This window comes from Candoia aspera, chromosome 1, assembly GCF_035149785.1.
Source record: "Candoia aspera isolate rCanAsp1 chromosome 1, rCanAsp1.hap2, whole genome shotgun sequence".
In the NCBI taxonomy this organism is placed as follows: Eukaryota; Metazoa; Chordata; class Lepidosauria; order Squamata; family Boidae; genus Candoia; species Candoia aspera.
Genome location: NC_086153.1, coordinates 129,001,558 through 129,016,994, shown reverse-complemented (window position 1 = coordinate 129,016,994; position 15,437 = coordinate 129,001,558). Strand labels below are relative to the sequence as shown.

Sequence of the window (15,437 nt, the reverse complement as noted above, 5' to 3'; positions counted from 1 at the left end):
CGGCTCCAAGGCTTAGAAACGGAGATGAGCACCGCCCCCTATAGTCGGATTCGACTGGACTTTACGTCAAGGGAAACCTTTACCTTTACTAAATGTGTAAAAGAGAACAGCAGCAGTTGGGTACTGCTATTAAGATGAATAAAAGTGCCTTTCATTAAATCAAAGCCACCAGTGGATGTAACTCATTCACTGCAAAGTCAAGTCCATTAAACTTAACTGGCCTTATTTAAGCTATGAGATCAGGTTATTAAACTAATGTGGGCAGATTTATCTCTCTTTCATAAAAAGTTGTATTCTGAACAGCTGTATACCTGCACAGTCTCCTCTTTCCCAGAATATTTTCCTATTTGAGTCACTCCACTAATATAGATCCCTGCAGCAGGATGCAATGGCTTCATTTCAGTTTCTTGATCATCTATGTACAATGTTACATCAGCTTCTGTTACTAACAGACGGATTTGATGCCAGCCTTGATCAAACAATGTCTAGGAAAACAATGGGAGAGAATAGTAAATGTATGTACTGTATGCTTGTCTGTCTGTAATAGAACAGTTATTTTCCTATTCCTTAATTGATTTACATGCTTTCAAAGCTTACACTATCATTCATCTAATCTTGAAGCATTTTTAATCGCAACAACTTAGTATTACAGCCCAATATTCACGTTAAAAACCACTCAGAGGGATTCAAAAATCTTCTTTCTAAAAATAAATTCTTAATATGGATGATCAGTGTATTGCAGTTGTGCCAAGTTGGGCCTATTTGGAAGACAGAATGTAGGCATAGCATAACATATCCAACTTCTTTATACAATGCTTGTATATCAGTTTTGAATGAGTAGCCTGCCATTCTTTGCTAAAGACCTTTAGGGGATCTTAGAATATGGGTGGGAACTTAATGCCCTCCAGATGTTGTGCTATTACCCCTTCCAGTATTCCAAGCCGGGACAGGCAATAGTGACGGATGCTAGGAAATGTGGTTCAATAGTAACTGGAAGATGCTGTCCGTGCCTGGTCAGAGGTTGTCTTCCAAAAACAAACAGGAAAAGTAGGCTGACCTTTTGGTTCTGCAAACAACAGCATGAAAGCTGTATATGACGTCAAGTTTTTATGGCCTACCCTACAGATACTTGAACCTAGGTCTCCCCTGTCCTAGCCTAATAAGTAAAATCAAAGTTAAACTATGCTACCAAAATGCCTGGGTGAAAAGTGCTGCATAAGCCTGGAATGAACAGACATCTATCTCACTCCAAACGTTCCGAATTACAATAGCACTGACCTGTCTTTACTGAGCCCATAAATAATGGCATTCTAAAGAGGGGCAATGTGCTCCCAACACGGAGGCAGCATTCTTGGATATACTTTAGTCCCAAGCTGTTAAGGCTTTTCGATCAGTACTAATAGTTATGATTTGGGTCTAGAAATGGAAATTTGTACAAAGTAAAAGTAAAATGTATATGAAGTAAAATTTCCAATTCCCTTCAAAAGAAGCTGCTGCATACAACTCATTGCATACAATCCAACTGAGAAATTACCAACATAGTCAATACAATAAATCTTACTAATTAGTCGTCTGACCACATCAAAAAGCTATAAAAATAAAATGGGACAAATGCATAATAAATTGTCACCCCTGCATTCAACCCCACTCTGTTCTAGGTAGTCTACCCTCTTCAGAATAGTCTTTGATATGAAACCAATCTATATTTAACTAGTGCTAGAATATCTCTGTTCAGATAGGATGAATAAGCTAACAGCAACTGTAAGCCAATAAAAAGCACTGGTAGCCACTGAGGTCACCTGTGCCTTAAATAAAAATGATGCCTCCAGGAGAATCCCCTTATGGTTTACCTGATCCCCAGAGTGCACAATACCTTCCAGAATGCAATTGCAAATGTGGGCCTGAGTCTAGGTTGAAATGGACCTGAAATATTGGATCTCCTTGCATTTAAACACATAATATGGTTGTAGATTTTTCAGTTGACACATGATGCATTCTTTACCTTTACACGGGGTGCAGTAAAAGTAACAACCTGACTGCCATTTACTAGGCTTGTTGTAGTAAATGATAATGTTTTGTTTTCTCCAATTACAGTAACAGCTATCTGTGGTGTTCCATCCAGGCTTAGAATCCTCCACAAATCCCATGTTTTTTTTACTTTAAATCGCTGTGTAGATACAAATACATATGATGGAGGAAGGCCTTCTGGAAATACATTTCTGGAAAACAATTTTTTTCAAATACAAAACATAAAATAATTTAACTTCAGAATTAAAAGAATTCTAAAATATATATTCAATAAATCATAAGGTAGCAAATTTTCATAAGAAATGTCAGCTCAGGAGAAAGAAGTACCTTGTCAATTCTGACAAATCAATCTGTGAAGTGATTTCATAAGCTTTTGCATTAGTGCTTGGAATCTGAATTCTTTTCTTCACCTTTTTTTTCACATCTAAGCCTAAAAGGATATCAAATCCTTTTTCATCCCGGGATGCCACAGGAATTCTTGTTGGGCAAACTGATTCTATAAAGAAACACAATACACAAATCAAGACACTTGCAAATGGGAACCTAAAATAATATGTAACATTAAACACAAAATAGGAAATCTTTTGCCATGCATCAGGGTAAATTGCATTTTTTGGACTGAATGGCCAAGGAAGCACCTGAAACACCATTTTAAACATGTAGTGAAAAGTTCACCATTGATATTTGTGTACTCATATTATTTTGTATTATTTTTCCTGTATGATAAATTCTCTTGAATTTTTGATATTACTGTGCTATGTGCTAAGATATTAATCAGTCAGCACTTTAGGATAGTGTACTGTCAAAATATGTTGTCCATATTTTCAGATAAGTGCCAGACACTTGTACCATAATTATTTAAGTGGAGTGGGCATGGAGAGTGAGTGTGTGTGTGTGTGTGTGCCAGCCACTGGATGTGGAATATTTTCAACCTAGTATAGCAGCTCCCCACCCTAAATTTTATATGCATTGGTGGTGTTAAGCCTAAAATTGACTTAAATTATGAGGAAGTTGCACATAGTATTATGTCAGGTGCAATTCCCCTTTTTTTTTGTACTGGAAGAGTGGAAGCACTAAACAGAGTCATCCATTCCTAAGTGACAATACTGTTGTAACATATAGATCAAAAACGGCAAGCTATCAGCCTCCTAATGTCCATGCGATGAAAGGCATACTCTGCAACTGCAGTGGGGCAGAGGCCTTGCTACAGTTCCAAAGAGTTGCTAAAACATCATAACAACTGCATGTCCAAGCTGTTCTCTTAGGCTTGTGCACATTCTCGCTCCCAACTTGTAAGTCACACAAAAAGGGAAATTATGAAGCTTCCCTTTGGGCTTTCAATTTGCTGCAGTTTCCTGGTTGGTCTGAACTTTAGAAATCAATGCTTGTTAGTGCGACTGGACAAAGAGAGCTGGCATCAAACTGCAGTTTGCTAAAAACTAAGGGCTGAAGTTTTCCATCCTCCCTTTGCACAGAAAGGAGGAGAGCAGAGCTGAAGATATGAGCCTGAAACTTACCACTGATGACTAAACATTGTTTATATTTAGATCTGAATACAACCATTGTTTGAGTGTTGCTTTTCTGGAGGTATTTCTAAGCCAAGAAAGGGGAAACTATCTGTCAGCCATATTACTGTTCTCTCTTCCTCCAAACCATTCTAACTCACAAGTATCCTTTCCTTTGTGGAACTTGGAACAAGGAAATCCTCTTCAGATCCCATAATGTAGACCCTCAATAAATTTAAAGGCAAGGAAATGGCAATACCAGCAACTAAGTCCACTTGCATTACATGAGTGGTGTTTTGACGTCTTTGCATCTCCTGAGTCTGCTTTGGGCCTGAAACTCCTGTCATTCTGAAAAAGCATGATGTGCTTGTGAAAAAATTCTAAGTTGGCAGAACACTGTTTAAAAAGCTGAAAGAACAAAAAAAGCACAGAGCACAATACTGGGCACTGAAGTAGAATATTAAAGAGTTTTTTAAAATAATGTGCCAATATTCCTTTTTACTGGTATAAATATATAATAGAAACTCATTATTTAGCTTAGAGAGAAGAAATGGAATTCGTTTCAAACAGGGGAAACAAAGGGTAGAGGTTACAAAGATCTCAGTCCGGGATGCCATGAGACCATTTCTCCCCTAAGATACAGCAACTTATTTTTCAAAGGTTTTCAAAAGCATATGGCATGGAATTCTTCTTCAAAAAAACAAAACAAAACAAAACAAAACTGAGAGAAGTTCCACAGGAAACGTTCATTTTTTTAGTTGTGCAGAACATGTAATAGGATACAGAATGGATGAGAACTTATGCAGCATTTACTAGAATAAGATTACACTCATTAGAAGGCAAAATCAGATCAACCAACTCTTATGATGCTTCCTAGTATGAATTGACCAAGGGCCAATTTCTGCAATCAGTTCCAACTTGAGAGTCATTATTCATTTAAACCTGCAACACGTGGAAGCACAATGAGTGGAAGCAATTACATGAGAGCCAGAAATGCACATACACTATTTTCCATGCAATGAATTTTAGTACAACAAAGGTCCACATAGTTAAAGCAATGGTGTTCCCTATAGTAACATATGGCTGCGAGAGCTGGACCATAAGGAAGGCTGAGAGAAGGAAGATCGATGCTTTTGAACTGTGGTGTTGGAGGAAAATTCTGAGAGTTCCTTGGACTGCAAGAAGATCAAACCAGTCCATCCTCCAGGAATAAAGCCAGACTGCTCACTTGAGGGAATGATATTAAGGCAAAACTGAAACACTTTGGCCACATAATGAGAAGACAGGACACCCTGGAGAAGATGCTGATGCTAGGGAGAGTGGAAGGCAAAAGGAAGAGGGGCTGACCAAGGGCAAGATGGATGGATGATATTCTAGAGGTGACGGACTTGTCCCTGGGGGAGCTGGGGGTGTTGATGACTGACAGGAAGCTCTGGCGTGGGCTGGTTCATGAAGTCACAAAGAGTCGGAAGCGACTAAACGAATAAACAACAACAAAAAACACCTCTCTTTCCCCAAGTTCTTAATTGTTAATTATTTTACTGCTTAACTTTAATTTATGCCTCATATAACTCTTAGCATTAGTTAAAAAGAAAGATAACTTTGTTGGATCCCCATCAAACTTGACAGAAAAGTCTCTCATTCCGCCTACGGTTGGAGTGGAACCAGCAGTCACTTGAGTGGTTGGGCCCCAGGTTACAGTAGCTTTTCCTTTTCGGGGTGGGGATACTGATGGCTGAGCTCTGCGGGGTGGAGATTCATCTGGGAGCCGTCTCCGGCCCCACTCCGCTGGCGGTCTGGATGGGAGGATGGGGGATGGTTGCGGGAAGCTGGGATCTCCTCTGCACCTCCCTTGCCCCTCCAGTGACAAAGATAGGTTTCTCAACATGTACTCCATCGATTCTATTTTGGCTTCCATCACTCTCAGTCTCTCAGGGGTTTGAGAGTCCCCTCTCCTCTGTGTGCCCGGTTTCCTCTCAGTTGACACCATAGTAGATTCTTTGTCTGGGGTTAGCGGGAACCGAAACTTCCAGGATGTCCCCGACGTCCCTGGTTGTGGTTCCCCCACTTCATCCAAGGTGATCAACTCTGCAAGCAATTCGCTGGGTGCCGGTTGCTTTGGCTCTTCCCCATTGTCAGATTCCTCTGCATCAGAATTGGAACTCGATTCCTCCCTTGACAGGTCTCAGGATTCTGAAGGTTCTGGGGTGAGATCCAGCTCTCCGCTCTTGACCATCGACTCGGGCATCAAGCTAGTCATCTCCTCGAGTCCCCCAATCGTGGATTTTGACTCAGCCATCGTTAACTATTTTCCCTCACAAGAGACTGATCTTGGTAGGAGTTAACGGTACAACTTTGGGATTCTCAGCTTTATGTAATGGTTGCCTATTCTAAAACACCATCAGACTCATGAGCAGGAATTCAAAGATATCTGATTTATTAAAGAATAGTATGCAGGGTCACAGAGAAAGCTGAGAATGATGAAAGCGTGCTAAATTCAAACTAAAAACCCTCGGTGCAAATGAAATCCCTCCCCCCGTAGAGTCTTCTCAAGTTCACAATTCCAGGTGCTCCTAACGGTTTCTGATGGTCTGCAGGAAAAGGCCTTGAACAGATAACATAACCCAAACACATTCCATTGTACTGATTTCACATACAAGGTCTCACAGCAGCTCCCTCCCAAACAGAAACATGTCAGCGCCATGGCATGTGAAATGTTATGATGTATAAACTACACTAAATCAGTGAACACGACAGTGGCAGTATTGCAACCGAAATTCTCCCCACAACCTGAGTTCGATCCCAGCGGAAGGTGGATTCTCGAGTAGCCAGCTCAGGTTGACTCGGCCTTCCATCCTTCTGGGGTCAGTAAAATGAGCACCCAGCTTGATGGAGAAGGTGGCGACTGGGGAAGGCAATGGCAAACCACCCTGCTCTAGTCTGCCAAGAAAACATTGCAAAAACGGCATCCCCACAAAGGGTCAGACATGACTTGGTGCTTGCATAGTGGACCTTTCGCTTTTCACCATCACCAATAAAGAAATAAGTGGAAACACTTGTTAGGAATACTAGAGCAGTTTGTGAATAAAGGGAAGACATTGCTTGGCAGTACCCAGCATTGCTTTATCTAGGATAAGTCATGTCAAACCAATCTGTTCTTTTTTGATAGCATGACCAATCTAGTTAACCATAAGAGTATGATGGGCAAGTACATTGTGACTTCAACAAGGCTTTCAAAAAATTTCTATATAAGGTCCTAGTAATAAAGAAGGGAAAATGTGGCCCACTCTGTGCTACCTACATTTATCAGATTTGCAGAAAACACAAAGATAGGTGAGGACAGTATCAAGACTCAGAAGGATCTTGACAAGCCAGAAACCATCAATGTGAGTTTCAGCATGAATAAATGCGAAGTCCTTCATTTGATTCAGAAAATCAAAGACATGAATATAGTATTGGAGTGATCATACCAGGCAACAGTACAGGTAAAAAGAATCTATATGTCTTGGTGGAACACAAGCTGAATATAAGCCAAGAGTGTCACGCAGCTGCAAAAAAAGCAAACGCAGGCCAAGGCTATATCAAGAGAATCAAGATCAAGAGAATCAAGTGTCAAGATAATGAGAAGTCATTATTCCTCTCTATTCTGTATTGGTCAGAAAACACCTGGAAATAAAACACCTAGAACTTTTAAACTGTTTGACCCAATTTGACCCCTTTTCCCAGATTCAGATAATGTAATTAACCCCCCACACACAAAGCAGACTGTTGTTTTACACAAGGGTCTCAGCAGTGGCCTCAACGCACATACAAGCAATTATAAATTGCTCCATTATCCCCAAGATATGCCCAAATTACCCCCAGTTTAAGAGCCATTGACCTAGAATACTGTGTCCAATTCTGGGCACTAAAAGTTTGGAAAGGCTAACAAAATGAAGTTGGTTCCAAGGAAAGCAACCAAGATAAGGAGCTTGAAAGAAAAAATTATGAGTAATAGACCCTGGATATATGTCACCTGGAGAATAGAAGACTGCCAGGCGACATAATAGATGTCTTCAGAAATCTGAAGTGCTGTAGAAGATGGAGTAGATTTGTTCAATGTTCTTCCAGAAGACAAGAAACAATGAGTTTACAATTTCAAGAAAGGAAATTTTTATTGGACATCAAGAAGAATTCCCTAATAATTAAGAACTGTTCAACAAAGAAGCAAGTTGCTTTGGCAGGTGGTGTCCTCTTCTTCACAGCAGCTATTTAAACAGAATCTGGATGGCCATCTCTAGTGGATGTTTGCCCTTCAAAGAGGGTTGGACCAAAGCCCCTTTCAACCCTTACAGTTTATCATACTATGTTTTATGAACTTTCTGGAACTGGCTTGGAAAATGAGTTCTCCATCTAATAATGATTACTAGTTATTTATGGTGAAAGGTCAGAACTAACAGAATACAATTGCATAAAGCAAAAAAAGTTAACCCAGAAACGCCCACGTAATTAACAAAATTAAAAATGAACTGTATCCAGATAGGAATTAACCAAGTAATAAACATTTTCATTAATAAACCTCAATCTTTGTTGTAACAATTAAAATTGCACACATTTGGCAACCCTCTCACATATTTCTGGAGACTGATCCAGAGCAAAAAGAAAAAAAATTCTCGATCTATAATGAACATAAACTTATGGGAGAGTAAATGGCCATTTATCATACTGTAACGTACACACCAATGCAAGTTGAACACTTAAATGTGACTGCAAACCCTTATGATAATGACAAAGTACAATAGTAAGACGTCTTACAAACTAAATGCCAGTATTAGTTACATGATACAAAGCATTTGAACCTCAGAAGCAAAACTTTGTTCTTACATCAAACATCTGTAAGGTGAAAGATGTTGCTCTGTTACTATATAAATATTTTTAATATTTGATTTTGCTCCTATTACACTAGTCCTTTAAAACAATAGAATAAACAAGAGGGTTTTGTTCCTTTTAGTCTTTTTTAAAAAGAAAACTGGAAACAGTTTCTACACTCAGAAAGATTGGGACTGGCAAATTATATGCATGCTATTCACGGACTGTCTCTCGAGAATAAATCATAACAATAATAATAAAACACCATCTAGATCAATATCACTTTTCAAAGGAATGTAAGCCTTAACAAAAGAGCTGGAGGAAAGATTCTCATCACAGTCCTCCAAGAAATACAAAGTGGAGGTTTATTATTAGATCCTCTGTGGTTTTTAAAAGTAAAAATAAATATATTGGCAAGGAGGAGAGATTTGTACCGGTACTATAGAATAAAGTATTTAACACTAATTTCTTCAATACCTATCCTACCTCACCAGGAGGCCATTCTCATAAGGAATAATGCAAGAGATAAAAGAACCGTCTCTTCTTGCTGTACTTTGACCCAGATCCAAGCTGGGGACCCATACGGTTCAGTTTATCTTTTAAAAAAATGTGCAAGTTGCAAACACTGACCGCCCACCATGCTGAATTTTATGTCTTAAATTTGTTTCTGTACATTTGAGATTATTTTGCAAACAGCTCTACTCCAGAATCATTTTAAGAGATGTAGCATATTCCAGAGAATCTATGAAGACTTTTTATATACCGTGTACAATTCAGAGACTGATATTCCTTCCATGAACAGAATGGAATCTCTGGATCCCACCCAGCATTTATTGTTCTTGAAAAATAGGAAAGGACACATTTTGAATGCTAGAGATTAAGTTTAATTTCACAAAGATCCAGAAAAATTGCTATATCACTTAATTTACTGATTAGTCTCTGCATCACCAGGAATAGATGCAGAGCACAAAGTGAGTAATATTTTCTATGTCTCTACCCCAGGCTTCAGCACGCTTTTATCACTAGGACTCTGCAGCATAAAGAAAGAACAAGAGGTATAGCATGAAAGATGATGGGAATTTGTTCAGCTGCAGAAGCCTCCTGAGATCACAACCACCTTCTCCTTCACAGCCCTCCCCACCAGGTTAGGATAGCCCATTTTTTGTCAGCATTCAGGACAGCAATTACAATCATGCTTTTCTGCAGATCCTTTGGGAAGGAGAATGCTATGCAAGGCTGACAGCACCTTTTTGAGATAACTATACCCAATATGATGCTGTATACTTACTGCTTATCAGTGGTCTTATGTATGTTTTTATTCTTGCATGGGTATAAGCTACCCAGAATCTATGGTACAGGCATAAACGGTTGTATAAATAGATTTTTAAAAACACTGACTCGAGGAAAAACGTAGGGATTTCTGTTCATTTTTGCAAAATTCACAAGCCAAGTATTTGGGTTAGCTCCCATCAGGCTTAACCCCTTGAAATCTCTTTCCAAACCTACTGCAGAAGCAAAACTATTGTCAAGTGCTTATTGAAGACAACCATCTCTGCTTAGATCACTGAGATGCCATAGCAGTGGTCCTCCAGGGAAGATATCAGAACATTCCCTTTGAAGAGTATCTTTGGAGGAATCAAAACAGTGAGTCATGTCCCTTTGCCCTGTTCCTTTGGTTGTAACATCCACTCTGCTCTCCCAGTCCTCCTCCTAGTGAACAGGCCAAGCAGGTCCAATGAATTTTACACATTTGGCAGATCAAAGACATCAATGACTCTCAACATGGCAACATGCTTGGCTGCTGCCCGAAGGGTTAGACAAATGTTTACCCAAAGGTTTGATTACTGTTAATTCATTGCTTTAAGGAACTGTGATATTTGACACAGGCCACACACAGGGTGCTATTGATACTTCCATGCCAGCTAACCCAATTTTATGTTACTGTATACAGTGCGGTATACCACTGTAGCTGAACATGACGGTTGTTTGCCTACTGATTTTTGATACATCTTTATATCTGTATTTGTTTGATCAAGAACTATAATCAACATGTATTTCACTGAAGTACCTGGTTGTTTTAGTATAAATTCAAGAGACCAGTCCCTATTAGATAACTCCTGTCACCCCACATAAGCATAATAATTAAAATGTTATATTAGCACACAACACAACTCTTACGCTTAAAAAAAAAAAAGTAAATGCTTTGCCAAGAAAGATTAATACTTACCTTCACAGAGTTTCTGCTTTATTACTTCTCTTATTCTGGATATTGCAATATAATCTTCAACATAGAACACATATGTGGAAGACGGTTTGTTGGCAATTGCTCTCAGCTCATCTTCTTCAGTTTCAGAACCAACGCCAATGGCAAACAGCGTGATCTTACTTCTCCTGGCTTCAGCAGCCACATCTTTGACTTCATCTTGGGACTTACCATCAGTTAGAACAATTGCAATTTTTGTAAGGAATCTTGCGGATTTAGCAAATAGATGGTCGATTGCAAATTGAATTGCTTTGCCTGTTCTTGTATTTCCACCCAAATACTGTACATATTCCATTTCTCTGATTAGATCCTCATTGGAAGCATGAGACCCAAGAGGAATTTCAAGTACAGGATAATCACTGTACTGAACTACTCCAACCTGAATAAACTTTGGTCCTATGTTAAAGTTACTTGTAATATTGACCAGCCATCTTTTGATTATTTCAAAGTTTTCTGGGCCAACACTGTAGGAGCTATCCAAGATGAAAACTAAATCTGTTGGGGCTGTTCGGCAACCTAAAACAAATAGAGAGAAAAATGTTTTATTTGTACCTTTGTAACCATAATCCAAGATAGTCAGTATCCCTGAGATGGCAAACTAGGATGTAAACTTCACCAACTGTAATTATACCTATTTCTAGATAAAAATATATTGGGTTGTTCTGAATCTCATGTCCAGATGAGATGAGCTAAAACCTAACAAGTTAGTTAATCACAACTAACTTGAAGACTTACTCATTTCAATGCCATTTAACCACAAATACCTTTCCATGAACTGCAACTTGTAACTCACATTGTTGATTTCATGTAGTTAGTCTTAAAATGTGATAAAAATTGCAGAAACCTGTACCCTATTCTCAAGTTTTCTTTGTGTGTGATTCCAGTATGGCCCCAGTACATGTGATCAACTTTTAAACAAACTAACAATAAATATATAATTGGAGGAGTAATTCCACATGAGTAAAAAAAAATAGAAAGGAACTCGTAATTCATTAGTTTTGTACTTCACATATAAGAGTACAGTTTAAAAGGATATTTGCGACTTCAGTTTCTTGGGAAAAGCTCAATACTGGTCAGTTTCTGTAACCATAGGCATACATGCCAGTCACAAGTTTGTTTTGTTTTCTCTTTGAAAAAATGGCCTTTGCTATGTTTAATAAATTAGTAGAATCATGCTTTTTCTTGAGAAATCAAATCTTTCAAACAGATTAACCAATCATCTGATTGATGGAAATGTAGCAATACACATCTCCACACCACACAGGATGTGGCTTAATACCATTTCAAACCCTGCTGAGTAGTTTGTGGTTTTAATAATTCACTAGAGACAAAACACCTACAAAAACACTCCTATCTAACCCTGTGGAAACATTTCCCTGAACAACACATCCAGAAATTCCCTTCCTAGCCTTATATCCATTATTGGTTCTCTAAATTTGATGCTCCAATGACTGCTTACAATGAATTAGTTAGCTAACATTTCCAGTGATTCAGGTTCTCCGTATAATATTTTTATACTTTTCTCCCAAATGACACTCAGTGTGCAGGTTTCCAAATTCTCTTGTATTCAGGGAAAATATCCCACAGATGCAAAAGTACTGCATTTCCCAAATGTACAACAAGAAAAGGCCAGCAATACCATTATGCAACACAGTGGACTGATTTAAAGTATTATTTAAATAATTACTTTAAATGATAAAGAGATAATAATTTACTTAGTTTTCCGTTTGAAATTTATCCCTTTTCTAAATGTTAATTGATTGCCCTAATGAAGAAAAGGTTACTATAACAATTAAATATGCTGGATTTTGTTGCCTATGTGAAGAGCATAAACCAAAATGCTAGCTCACTTTTCCCAAACCTAATGATGTCCTGATTCTCACATCCCACAATTCCTAGTCAAGGTGACCATTATCTGTTCAGTCTCATTATTTGGCCATAAAAGTTTTCTGGTTTGCTTCCACTCACGATCTGTAAATATACTTAGCCAGTTCATTTACTCAAAGGCAAAGGCTGCAACTTGATACTCAGATGGATGTGGAAACACCCCACTTCACAAGGATGCCTTTGGGCCTAATCACACCACAGGTGGAAGGGGGACCCCCAAACCTGAATTAAATAGAAACCTAAAAGCTTTTTAGGAATGGAGCTTGAGGCTGAATGAAGGAAGCAACATTGGAGAAAAGCTTTGTTCTCCTGACCTTATTTCCCAATTATAACAGTGAACTGGATTGGTCACCAAAAGAGTGAGTCATAAGCCCAAGGCACATTCACATGGCTGGAATCATACTTAGACTACAGTGACCATATTTTCTTGGAAAAAATAAATCCTGAAAAAGGGGCAAATCTGAAAGAGGTTCATAAGGATAAAAAATTTTAATTGTTTATGTTTATAACTTTGCTTTACAAAGGAAAATTCAAGAGCAAAACCAAGAAAAACTTTACAAAAATGCATATTCTAATACAAATATCTAAAATCAAACAGCATGTGTAAATTTGTTTTAGAAAATCAATTCAATTTCCATATTTTTCACATGAATGTGAAAGACTGTGCATTTTGCCACCCAGAGTCCCTTGGTTAAGATGGGTGGCTATAGAAATAATTAAATTAAATTAAATTAGGAGGGGAGGAGGGAGGGAGGGAGGGAGGAAAGCTTTCTGAAATAAAGGACTGTCCTTTATAATAAAGGACATATAGTCACTGTAACTTACACCCAAGTCAAAAGGATTTCCTTGAGACATGATAAGGCATTACAAAATTAGCATATTAAATGTTAAATGCCCAGGTTTTTATACATCTGTACTGGTTTATAATGGTTTTGCTGCCATTTAATTTGTTTTAGTTATTGTACTCAAAAACATTTTATAATTTTAACTTCTAAGCTGCTCTGGAAATATCCTGATACTTTCAGTGAACATTAAAAAAATCCCTACATCAGGCATATATAGAGTACCCTTCAAAGATAATTTATAGATGAACCTGAATTCCACAATTTTTACTGTTGACTTTAATCAATTGTGATGTATAAAATGAAGTACAGCTTAGCTTCAAGATATTGTAAGTTGTTGGCACTTTGCTTCTCCATGGCATCATTCTGTATAATTTTATCAGAAGAGGCTAAAGAATTGACTATTGGCGAATTTCCATAATGCACAGCAAAACACAAGAGGTATGGATTCACCGTCAACTCTGTGTTCAAAGAATCCTCAGCTAATCCCAGTACTCTTGCATTTAAGTGTGCTGTACATATGCATCATTCTAACTCTGAATGCCACTGATTATGCAACCAAAATGGTATCATCTAGGCATGAGAAGGAGCTGTCAGCAGCTGTGGAAAAATCCCACTCTGAAAAAAATAAAGCTTTCCTTAGAAAAATTACTGAGAAAAATAGATAATGCTTAAACTAGCCCACTGAGGACTGTGAATGCTTAATGGGCATAGATTGTTGAGAGAGAAAAAATATGAAGATGGAAATGGAATGAAGCCTGAACCCAGACTTCCCTCCATACTGCATATTTTATTGCAGCTTTAATTCACATATATCACTCATTTTCAGTTTAATGTTATGTGGCCAAATGGAATAACCTACATGAAAGAGTATTGGTTTGGAGGTAACTAATGTGGCATGTTCCTGAGGTCCACCCAATTATAGTTTCTTCAACAGGAGATCTGATATTCATAGTGAACCAAACAGAGAAAAGCAGAAAAAGCAGAAAAAGCAGACTCAGGGAAAGCTTTCTAATTTTGATCTAAACACCAATGAGAGCAGAGAAGATACAGAAATATAAAATTCTAGAGGCTTCTGTTCCACGCTGCAGGAGAAGCAGAAGCAGAAGTAGAAGTAGTAGTCCTAAGAAGACCTCCTTAGGACTAATCTCAAACATGTAATCAAACAACTGCAATGTGAAATTGCAAGTATTAACAATATCAAGTAGAGATAATATCAAATAGAACAGACAGAGAGACCTGTCTAAAGAAAGTTTCTATATTTTATTAAGTAGCTCTGGTTAGCAAACTTCTTACTTGATCTTGTATCACCGCCTTCAGCCAATATGCAACCATGTAGTAAGAACATCAAAACTGTCTGAAGAAATGTTATGTTCTTTGCCATGTATACAGTATTTTGCGTCCTTCAGATCCTAAAATAAACTGGGGAAAATACAAAATATTTTAAAACAGTATTACAACATTAAAACAATGATATAAGAAAAGATGAAAGCAATGTATATAAATTGTTATGGCTTCCTGTAAGATTAATCACAGTGTAACTTATTAGTTCAGCTAGTTGTATTACATAACTAAATTATCTTGAGTGAGTTAGGATTGAAGATACAGACCTAAAATGCTTTTTTCTCTTATTTGAAGGGCCTTAATCATAAGAAACGAATGTCAATATGGTCTTCTACCACTAAGTGCCGTAACAGTCCAAACGTCAACACAGTAAGACCTCCATCTACAGCACACTGGAATACTGTCTGGGTATCCTGCACTGAGCCCACAGCCCATCAAACTTCACAGGTGTACCAGACATTTAGTGACCACACAACCAGCTGCATGGAATATAAGCCTGGTTATATACAAGGAGCTGTAGAACTATTGCACATTCCTCCTGTGTCAAGTGCTTATGCAACTATAGACTACCTATTGTCAACACTATAAGAAATCTGTTGTACAACAGTGTCATAAAGCCCTACATGCCAAAGCTTAAAATAGACCAGAATACAAAAATTGCCTCTCGTATACAGAAATAGGTACACACTTTATCCTACTGTACAGTAAAATGTCTAGGTG

The 15,437-nt window shown here is 38.0% G+C and overlaps 1 protein-coding gene across 1 annotated transcript in view; it reads right to left on the bottom strand.

Annotated features, from left to right (window-relative positions):
- COL21A1 (collagen type XXI alpha 1 chain) overlaps positions 1–14,785 on the bottom strand; it is a 72,855-nt gene extending 58,070 nt beyond the window's left edge. The window contains exons 1-5 of the mRNA XM_063313480.1: positions 14,670–14,785; positions 10,609–11,160; positions 2,356–2,524; positions 2,003–2,219; positions 312–485 (exon numbers count right to left, since the gene is read on the bottom strand). Of these exons, the coding sequence (XP_063169550.1) occupies positions 312–485; positions 2,003–2,219; positions 2,356–2,524; positions 10,609–11,160; positions 14,670–14,757 (1,200 nt within the window). The 5' untranslated portion in view covers positions 14,758–14,785. The remainder of the gene's footprint in view (positions 1–311; positions 486–2,002; positions 2,220–2,355; positions 2,525–10,608; positions 11,161–14,669) is intronic.
- Positions 14,786–15,437: the final 652 nt, after the last annotated feature.